The sequence below is a fragment of the Pistacia vera genome, unplaced genomic scaffold (genome assembly GCF_008641045.1).
Source record: "Pistacia vera cultivar Batoury unplaced genomic scaffold, PisVer_v2 Contig804, whole genome shotgun sequence".
NCBI classification, from domain to species: Eukaryota; Viridiplantae; Streptophyta; class Magnoliopsida; order Sapindales; family Anacardiaceae; genus Pistacia; species Pistacia vera.
Window position 1 is genome coordinate 682,289 of NW_022196673.1, and position 11,516 is coordinate 693,804.

Below are 11,516 nucleotides of genomic sequence, written 5' to 3' on the forward strand. Positions count from 1 at the left end.
TCTACCCATGATTTTTAAGAGGATTTAATCTAAATATTACTAGAAGTGAGAGTAGGAATGTGTGTGGCTTAGAGTGATTTCTCAAAATTTTGGGTTTTTCAAAAGAATGGGTTCGAGGTTGTGGTGTATTGTGAATATCAAGGTAACAAGGAGAATGATTGTAATATCCATGTTTCTAACTATTGTTTCATTCCAAAAATTTAAAAAAAAAAAATTTGAAAAAAAGGAAGAAAAAGAAAAAAAAGAAAAAAAAAATGAATGAACCAAGTAATTATGGAAAGTGTGTAAATGCAAATGTGGTTGGGAAGAGAGACGTAACAAAGGCTTGGGAAATTTAGAGAGAATGTGATATGCTTTGAGCGATATTGTTGCAAATAAGTAAGATTAATCCTCTTATTTTGTTTGATTCATTTCCATTCTTTCATAGCCCAATACCTTAGCCTAAACATTACAAGCTCAGTAAAGTCCTAATGATCTAAAGTTGTGTGATTGTTCTACATTAGTGGAGAGTGATTTGAAAAGCAGGCCTATGGAGTTTGTATTTACAGAATTTTATTCATTTTTCATAATTATTGGGATCAATTTTTTTTGTCTATGGATGTTGCTTATGAAATTATTTCTGGTGTTAGGATTGACAGATTGGGGATTGATGGATGTTAGAGAGTTGAGAACGAAGGTGAGATTGATGTTTGAGATGTTCCTAGATTTGAGGTGATGTTTGATTATTCTTTATGTTGTGTGTATGTGATTTCAGAGACACTTATATGAATTAGGTTGGAAACTTCTGTTTTATTTTTATCATTGTGTGAATGTTTGTGTGCTAGTTAGGATTTGTAGGATGTTTGTGGGTAACATCACTGTAAACCCTCACGAGACTATAACTTGTCCACTAGGGGGACCTAGGGGTTTAAAGGCTCATTACATATGCTAAATGCAATCGTGGCAGCCTATGAAAAGAGTTTAGTTTAAAGTTGTTATAGTAGGGGTTAGGTTATTTTCAATTGCTTTAATTGCTAAAGACTAGTAAGACATTGGTTAGGGGTTGTGATAAGTGGTGAAATGATTTATATATTATGTGATTTTATGGGTAGACTGTATGAAATTCATGACTTTAACGGATTATTTTTATGCAAACTTTTTTATATATTTCTATTTTCAAGAATCACGGGTATGTGTATAAGTTTCAAGTTTTTAGGTGGAAAAGTGTCCTCGCACAATGGTTAGAGGCCTTGGACATGCGAAGAAAAAGAAACTAGAGCATCGAGAGGAGAATAAATGCTAAACAACTGGATGACGCTATGGCAGGGGTTTTCTATGTCACAACGCGAAAGAGTGATTAGGGCAAAAAGATTGGGTTGCGGTGTGAAGAATTCGGCACCGCAAAAGAGTTTTAAGGTTTGCAGGAGAATTCGGCACCGTGGCGCCACAAAATCACGTCATGGCGTGGATTGCAAAGAAAAGAAAAAATTTACCTCTTTCCAACTCTGACTTGAACTTGTATTTTTTCAAAAACACCCCCAGCAAAGAAAAAGTATAAATAGGACATTGTAATTTATTTTAGGGATAATTCTCTTTGTTCTAAATTGAGAGCCACTTTGTAGCAAGAAAAAGAAGGAGATTTTTCCTAGGGTTTTGGATTATTCATGTTTTTGGGGGAATTGAGGTTTGCTTTCTTTATGTCAATGTGTAACTAAATTCTTTTCTAGGGATCCAATGTACCTTAATATGAAGGCTCTGTGTTAAAACATATGTTATTGTTATCAATTTAATGGAAATCTTGATTCATTCATATTATTAATTTAATCCTTAATTTTCATTATTGTGTGACGACACTTAGTGTGAATTATTAGATTGTGTGTGTTGAAATTAGATATATATTATGTTTCAATATGGAAGAACTCATGTGAATGAATAATTAGTACTTTGTGCGTACACCCTGGCAGAGTATTAGTAGGTTCATGATTTCTTGAATAATTAATGTTTGTATATGTGCTTTGATAGATACGCCTTTATTCTTGATTTCAAGTATTCTTATGTTTAATGAGTTTTTAATTTACAAGCTAGACTATATGGCCTAACTAGTCTTATGTTAAAGATACTAGGTTAATTCCGAAAGCCTTACGGTAATATCTTGATTTAGTGAGTGCGAACCCTAGAGAGTGTATTGATAAACAATAAATAGATGATTGACATAGATCTGGATAGTTATAGTGAAATTGGCGCTCTAGGTTTTGGTCCACTGGGTTTTAGATAATTTTATAGTTGTTTAATTTTAGTTTTAATTAGTTGTTGCTTTTCAAGTGATTTTCCTTAATTCTTTATTATTAATTTTAGTTATTAGTTTCGATTGAAGTATAGTTATTAAGATTAGTAAACTGCTTACAAATCTCTATCGGATCAACCATTTCTTTTGTTTCACTAGTTAAACATGTATAAACTACCTTCTACATAGAAATCTAAACATTTAGGGAAGACTAAAACGAAGAAACGATAAAGCGGAAACTTATTAGAAACTTGGCCTGGAAGCATCATCATCACTATCGTCAAGAACGAGTTTGACTCCATTGTTCTTGAGCGCATTGACAATTGCCCATATTTTGGTGCGGTTCTTGAAACCTTTTTTCTCAACTTCTTTGTTTACATCGACATGAATCCCTCTTCCTTGTGCTTGTTCAAGGCCCTCCACTTTGAGTCGCATAGCCAAGACCTCTCCCACAACTGTTGCCGCCTTGGCATTGCAGGATCGACCACATTCAAGGGAGTTTTTAATAGAATGTTCAACTGTAGATGCTGTTGCAACAATCCGCCCATTGTTTCTGTCCACTACATTTGCTGTAATGTACTTCAATGATATGAACAACCGCAAAACATACCTCTTCAAAACCGTCATCCTTCGCTATATTCCTGATCAGTTCATCAGATTCGAACTGGTCATAAGTCGTATGTCTCACCCAACAAACAAGGAACAAAATACGTGAAACTAATAAGTAAATTTCTTTATACATTTACATGATTTCAACTTACCCAATCATTCCACTGATTTCTACATGCTCAAACAAACTTGTGATAAAAGAATCTAATAAGTATTCTATAACGTAGTTTGAATAACATTACAGAAATGATTCAACAAGTACCCTACTACATAGATAGCACTGAACATTACAATATATTTACAAAAGAATACTCCAACACTATACGCCTATTTTGAACACGAAAATCAGACGATATTTAGAGCGAGCACAGAACAATGCATAATCGGATTATTGAGTAGGATATAAATACATTGCATAATAAACTTATTTATACATAGTAATATGAATTTGATATAGTTCGTATAATTTTCCATTTTGTATTCCAGATACTCTCAGTATTAGAAACAACATCTTGAATAACTTTAAAACATCCATAAAACAAGATTTACCCAGTTCGAAACAAGAGAATCCCTCACTTGGGTCATTATAAACTTTAACAAAAAGCTTCAAAACTGATGAACAGAACAACCCCTACAGCCGCCGCCCAAAAAAAAAAAAAGGTCCTGTGAGGAATATTGTCAAGCAGGTTATGTGTGGACCTGAAATGCTCAGTGCTATTGAAAAAACGTGAAAGATTATCCAACAAGACAATAAATTTCACCAACGGGTTTAAATAATTTAGTTAAGCCAGCTCATTTCATATTTGTTTGAGTGAAATTCAGGTAAATGAATCTAAACAAGTATCAGAGGCAAACAATAGCACATCAAAATACGTGAAAACTCTAAACAAAAACAACATGATAAATAAAAATTTAAAGTTAAAAGATTTACCTTTGGTTCGGACTTGAAAAGGGGCTGCAGCCCGTTCGCGGTAAGTGTGAGGGTGGCTGTTTACAGTCACGTAGACCGGGAAATTTTGAGAACAAAAATGAGGCTTAAAATTTTATTCAAATTTTTTAGAAGAGTAAACAACATTTTCCCACCCAAGGTTTGGCAAATCTACTTGCTCACCCCTGGTTTCATAAATTATATATTCCCACCCTTAAATTAATATCGTAACTTTTCTCTCAAAATAACCTCCACATCTCAAATTTCTCTCAAATAACTCCCAGAGGAGATCCTGGCCAAGCCCAAAATCCGGCCTAATTCTAACATCATTAAACCTCCTCGACACCACCATCAACATCCCCTTACCCCCTTATCGAAACCCTTAACTTTTCCACCTGATTGCACCTCAGCGAGGTGTTAGAATTTGGTTGAAAATGAGCGACAAAACGCAAAAACCTAAGGGAGAGGCAGTGGTGATCGGCGGGCAATTACGATCGGTGATGTTAAGGGTTTTGGTGGGTGGAAGCTGGTGATGCTATATTGGTGGTCTTAGGGTGGTTTTCGATGCCGAGGCATGTTGGAATTTGGATGAAACGCCGACTAACATTAAGAGTGGCGGCCGGTGATTGGGGAGTTTAATTAGGTGGAGAGGTTAAGGGGTTTTGGTGTGGGCTTGAGGGGATTGTAATGGTGATGTCGGGAGGGGTTGACTGCGTTGGAAATAGACCGGAATGGCCTAAAATCGCCGATAGGGTGAATTTGAGAAGTGAAGGGTTATTTTATATTTTCCGGTGGAGTGGATTTGAGAAGTGAAGGGTTATCTTGAAATTTTTATCTTTGAAATGACCATTTTACCTTTTTAAATGTTAGATTGAATAGTTTTCTGTTAATTTGAGAATTTGTAATTTATGAAATTAGGGGTGGAAACATAGATTCGCCAAACCTTGGGTGGGAATATGTCGTTTACTCTTTTTAAAGTCATTTGGGCCAAGTCAGTCCCGGCCCAGCCTAGCCAGATAACAATCCTTCCGGGTAAATTATTTATGAAAATGAGAAATAAAACATGCTAATTTCTGGATTATTTTTTTTTTTTTTTTTTGTTTTACCTTTTTCAGTTAAATGAAATAAATAATCTGGTTTGTTGTTTTTAGTAGCAAGAGCCCAATCAAATGCAATTGACCCTTAATGTTTTTGTATACTTATTTCCTTCTTAATATTTAAAATTATTTTGATGTAATAATTGATTTGAGAGTTAAAAAATAAATTTAAAAAACTTCTTCTTTTAATATTTTTCTGAAAATTTTGAATTTTTATTATTTTTTTTTTCAAAATGAAGAATAAATGGATTCTTATTAATCTCATTAAAATTTTAGTACAACAAGACCACCCTATATTGATATTTTATATAAGAATAATCTCAATGTAGTTATAAAAAAATTTAATCCTAGCTTGGCCAGTTATAAATTAGAATAAACTCCACATTATAATAAATTATAATTTTTTTAGGTTCTGTCTTAAGGAATTTGTCTTCACATAGTAATAATTATTTGTATATTGCAAATAATATAAATTATGTTTCATTAAGGGTGTGTTTGGTTGGAGATAATAGGGGATTACTAAAGTAATGTCATCTTATATTACTTGATTACCACGTTTGATTGTCAAGTAACATAAAATTCCAGAATTTTCCAAAACTAATAGTAATTACTATTTGTAATATAGGAAGTAATCTAATTATCTCAATTTTCTTAGGTATTTTAAGATTACTTAGTAATCTTATTTTTGTTACAATTTTACCACTTATTAGTAATTTTTTTTGACAAAAATACCCTTATTTTTAAATTAATTTACATGAACCTGCCATTACAATTTTACCCCTAATTAATTAAATTTTTGGACATTAATGCCCTTGTATTTAAAACAAATTTTAGGTCACCAAAACTACCACTGCCGGCCACCTCCGCTGGCGGCCGATCGTTAAATGCCGATCACCTTCGCCGGTGGTCGATCGCCGAAAAGGCCCACGACTGACCATCTATGGCCGACCGTGCGCTGATCTAGCCAAATGGCTAGATCGTGAAAAATCTGGCTAAAAACGCTTAGAATGAACATTATTATTCTGGGAATCGTAACGGTATCACCAATATTTGACCCAGTAATAATCATTGCTTGGATGCACCACTTTCCTAAATGGGTTACAATCAATCTGGTCCCATTGCAAAAACCATCAGATTGATTTAAATTATGCAGTAACATAATCAGAATGCCAATTTTTAATTGCAATTTATGTTTCTGCATTTCGGAGCATATTAAAAAGTTAACGAATTCAGTTAGATACAGAATGTCATCATCATTTGAGATACCTACTACTTTGCAAGTACTGTCTGAATTGTGGTATGCCTTTCCATCTGATGGCAGGTTTTGAGTGATATATTCATTCAATGCATGTACTATTCCATTTTAGCTGTCAATATTGCTCTCTCTCTGATATACTTAACATTGTTTATCTGAGCTGCTCAATCTGGGAACACAACATTCACAATTGTTTCTTGGGGACTGTTATGTTGAGTGACCTTCAAATCCTCAGGAATTTGGATGTAACTTTCATCTTCTACAACGCCTGTTCCTTCTCTAATCTCAAGTAACCATTTGTCAAAAGCGTTCAACTCATTTAATTCTGTTGGGTTTCCTAAATTTTTCTTCAATCTCATGTTCTCTGTCAATTTCAACACCGTTACATGTTGCCAAAGGGAAGATGAGGATAAATAGGCTTGCATTATATCATGCTTTTTCCTTTTTGGTATAATTGGCAAAATCTGTCTGAAATCGCCACCCGGGGCAACAGTGACGCCTCCATATATTATATCTGCATTTGACTGATCTTTTTCAGACAAAATATCTCTAAAAGTTCTGTCAAGAACTTCAAAGCAATATATATTTTCCACGGGTGCTTCATCCCAAATTATCAAAGATGTTTCCAAAAGTAGTTTTGTTAATTGTGTTCCCTTTTTAATATCACATGTACTTTGCCCTATGGTATCTAAAGGTATTTTGAAACGTGAATGTGATGTTCTTCCTCCTGGTTGCACCAATGCAGCAATTCCTGAGGTAGCTATAGTGAGAACAATTTTACGTTCAGACCGTAATTTTGCTATGATTGCTGACCATAGGAAGGTTTTGCCTATTCTAACATGCCCGTAAACAAAAAATGGTATTCCTCTTTGATTGTTTACTAAATCAAGGATTGAATTATATATGTGTCTTTGGCAATTGTTGAGACCCTTGTATAAATCATTGTGCAGTGTTTTGTTGTTGTAATTGTCATAATTTAACTCCTCAAGAATTAATTTATTTTGTGCATTTTCAAAAGCAGAATGGTCCGAAATTGGCATTCCATGGAAATCAGCCAAGGACTTTCCTCCCTTTTAAACCAAATCTTCAATCTCGAGGAATGCATAGTCGTGAATATATTCAGGACTGTATTTCAATGCTATCATCTGTGATTTTTGTTTAAGAATGTAGGGAATATCTTTAGATAGCAAATCTACATTTGTTGTCCACAAGTCTCTTGGACTTACCACCTCATTAAATAAGATAATAGTTACAAAAAGTTGTCTTAACTACCTCCCGGTAGCCCATACTGATGCTTCAGCTAAACAATCATTCCACTTTTTATCATCATCTAGCAACCCTAATGCATAACATGCATCTTTGAATGTAGGGTGTATTAGTCCATTGACAGTTCTAATATTTTCAAATGATGTTGCTCCTTTGACTAAGTTCAAAAGCATTCGTAAATAATATTTCTCACCACTACCTAGATATGCAAAGAAGATCCTGCCAATACACTTCTACTTTTCTGTGGATACCATTCTCTTTGTTTATCATTCCAAACCCAGTCGGTTGGAAAACCAGAATAAGTCAATAATCTTGCGGAATCATATTGTTGATTACACTTCATCCACTCAGCAACAACTTTGCTTTCCAAATGTTCAACTAGACACTTATTTGGATTGAAGATAATTGTTTATTCATTCTCTAAGTGGAATGACAATCTTTCAACTCATGGTTCTCTGTAATACATGTCAAACTAAAATATCCTCTAACAAGTTTCCATAGAAGAGATATATCTGTAATTTTTGGTATTAAATTAATTAATATTATATTTATAACAAATATCAATTAATAATATAAAAACATTGTATTTGATGCGTTTGTATACATACTTGCAATCAAGATAAGCTTTTATTTCGTCTTTCCCGTCTAAAATAATGGATTCAACATTCTCTTGGCCGTTGTTATTAATTTCCACAGAAACTGTAATTCTATAGAGTCCTTTGCTCTGTTTTAAAAACCGGATCGGACCTGTTGGACCGGGAACCGGTAGCTTCTCCGGTCCGGTTTAGGTCTCAGGGGGGTTTTTAAAATATTTTAAAATTATGAGGGTTACTTTGTAATTTTATAGGGGTATTTTGAAGATATATCAAAAATTTAGGGATTAATTGGTAATTTTATTGGGGCATTTTTGGAATAAATAAAAATTTTAGGGACCAATTTGAACTTTTTAGGGGAATTTTTGTAATATATTGAAATTTAAAGGGTTAACATGTAATTTTTTAAAAATAAAATATTGCTGACGTCATCGATCCAACCGGTTGGACCGATTGAACCCTGACCCGGACAGCAAAACGGTTTGCCCTCCGATCCGGGTTTTAAAATAATGGTCCTTTGTTGACATACTTGAATAGATACTTGATTGATCTATGTTAATTACATATCTCAATATTTATGTGCTAATCAAACTTAACCAATAGATTCCTATTATAAGTAACAACAAAAAAGTTATTTAGTTTGACACCATTTTTCTAAACAAATGCTCCAGTATCCCATCTTCTATACACTGGGTATCCCTCATAATCTACAATTGTTTGATTCAATAATTTCTTTGGAAAATGTTTTTTACATTTGCCATTCTCCATGCATGGTGAATTTTTATTGAAGTCACCGCATGGACCATGGATCATGTAGTTCTCAACAACTGCAAAGGCAATATGATTATTTGGTATTTCAGTAGAGACCATTGTATCAATTTTGGATGCTGGAGGATTCTTATATTTGGGTGGAGGAAAACCAATATATGAGCATGTGGGAATTGGGAAGCTTCTCTTTTGGAACTCAATAGTATAGATTACTGTGAAAAATAGTATAATAAGTTAAGCTAAATCATCAATAAACCAAATATTTTAAAAGAAATAGACATTTTATTCATTAGATCACTTATTTGCTATAGTTTCACTTATATATATATATATATATATATATATTATCTCTTTCATCAGCTCAAGCAATTTTATTTCAAAAACTCTACAAACTGCAATTACTCTACCTTGTTGATCACATTCTCCAATAGAATTATATAGATATTGTATTTTTGGCCACTTGGGATTGCATGTGAATGTCACGAAAATATCTGGATATCTATAACGTCTGTAAATTGCCATTGCATCTTGATAATTTTGAACATGGTATCGGGGACTGCCAATGTGAGATGATGGTAGTAATGTAGATTTCTCTAGATGTTGTGCATTAACATCACCTTCTGAAATAGCATCCATCAATCCGTTGTACAAATCACTCCTTAGTATTTCCCGATTTTTTCTAATCCAACAAAAGCTTTCCTCTTCAATAGTCATATATGCATCTACAATATATTGCTATAATAATCTGCCCGATTTCATTAGAGTATGCCCTTCATACAATCTATACAACAATCTTGAGGCATAAAATTGTCTCATAGTTAGCTTGTTTCTCTTGGAAGAGTCTGTGTCCGCAAATTCCCTATGCTTAATGTCAATCCTATATTCATCTTCTCCATATAGGAATAAAATTGAATAACTTAATGCCAAAAAACTTGGATGAAAGCCAGTAATCCTTTGAAGACCTTTTCTTGAATGATAAACAATGACATCTTTTCCAACATCTGAAATTCCAATATTACCAACAATTAAATCAAAAATTTTAGATGCAGTTGGCTAATTGTATTGTCTTCCATCTTTTTCCTATTCATTTTTAATCACAAATGCATTTATGGAATATCATTCAAATGCATATGGTCCTTGGCAAAGCAAAAACTTTTTACCAATTCATTGTTCATATCAAACATCAATTGCAATTCCTGGACCAATTCTTGTCAAAGGTACTATCATCTGTATTAGCTCCCATACAATTTAATCTATGACTGGTTTCATATTGTGTCTCATAAATATAAAGCTATGCAAACGTAGGTTTTTTTGGGTCAAGTGGAAGCAACGATCCTATTCGGTGGTAATTCTGGAAGCAAAGTTTGAAAACATATAGGCCACCTCATATGTTGATCACATCGTCAACTTGCCCTCCCATTGATGTAAATGAGAATAATGAATTGTATATTCTTATCTTGCCTCTGAATTTAATCCCCTTATTACCATTCGATACATCCAATAGTCACTTCAATGGTTAGACAGTTCTTTCAATAATGGTAACTAAATTTTGCCATCCATACAACATAATGAAAATAAAGGAGTAGTTGGGTTTTTGCCCTTAACAGTTCGCTCTTCATACCAGAGAACTGCTCCACAATGTTTGCAATTGTAAGATGGTTCACCAAAGTTCCACGACTCTAATTCCACTGTGTAAAGAAATAATATATTCATCAATTAACAATGAAACATCGAAATAACTATAAGATCCTATGCTATTAGAGATAAACATAATGGAAACAAGGTGAAAATTGGTGGAGCATGAAGTAAGGTTCATATGACATGTATTTATACGAAATTAGGGTGGATTTGTTACCTTTTAAGCTTTACAACTTTTGTAACTTGAAAATGAGTTCAAGATCTTCAACAAATTTGATGAAAATCCTCAAAGTGTATCCACCCCAAGATGAAGAAGAGAGAGCCTATCTTGAGCTTGAGAGTGAGATATTTTTCAATTAAAAAATTAGGTTGGAGATAAACACATATTTATATACAAGGACCATTTTGCAATAATTTGAAATTGTTCTCAAGTCCTTGAACTAATATGAATCCTATATTAACACTTAATACAAATTCAATATTATTTTCAAGTCCTTGAAATAAATTCAATTTAATATTAAATCATTATTGATCCTAAGTCTTTGAAACAATTTCAATTTAAGATTAACTCCTTAATATTAAATCCTTGATTTAAACAAATTTATAATCAAGGCATATAAACTAATCTCATTCAATATCTAACCCATTATTGAATCCAACTCAATAATATATTCTAGTCCATTATTGAATCTAATCCAATAATGACCAAGTTAGTTACCTTATTACTCTTGGTAAGTACTAGCTTTCCATGAGAAATCATTTCTCACCAATACATAAATGTGGATGCACACGTTTACATCCGAACATTGTTAACCTTTAACGATATGTATTGCTCTTTCTTCTCACACTTGGTTTTTAGGTGTGATCACTTAGGTTCACTGTAACCTCGCAATCCGATATGTTTTGTCACAATTCTTTATGATCGAAACTCCCACCAATTATGGTAGGCATCTAGCAAAGCTCCATAACTCCTTAGCCACAATGAAGTTAAACTCCAATGAACCTTTTTCCCGATCGCACATTCTTTGTAGTAAAATCCCTATCTTGTCTAATCCCAATTAAGTATAGGTTCATGGTATGTCAAAACCCTTAACTTAAT

The 11,516-nt window shown here is 33.3% G+C and overlaps 2 protein-coding genes across 2 annotated transcripts; both read right to left on the minus strand.

The window, feature by feature from the left end:
- Positions 1 to 2,380: 2,380 nt before the first annotated feature.
- Positions 2,381 to 3,888, minus strand: LOC116117301 (50S ribosomal protein L18-like). Its single transcript, XM_031403337.1, has 2 exons — positions 3,804 to 3,888; positions 2,381 to 2,904 (listed from the first exon to the last, which is right to left on the minus strand). Exon 2 carries the CDS (start codon positions 2,888 to 2,890, stop codon positions 2,507 to 2,509), a length of 384 nt encoding a protein of 127 aa, XP_031259197.1. The 5' UTR covers positions 2,891 to 2,904; positions 3,804 to 3,888; the 3' UTR covers positions 2,381 to 2,506.
- A 2,428-nt stretch (positions 3,889 to 6,316) lies between these two features.
- Positions 6,317 to 7,192, minus strand: LOC116117318 (ATP-dependent DNA helicase PIF4-like). The gene has a single exon (XM_031403353.1). It carries the CDS (start codon positions 7,190 to 7,192, stop codon positions 6,317 to 6,319), a length of 876 nt encoding a protein of 291 aa, XP_031259213.1.
- Positions 7,193 to 11,516: the final 4,324 nt, after the last annotated feature.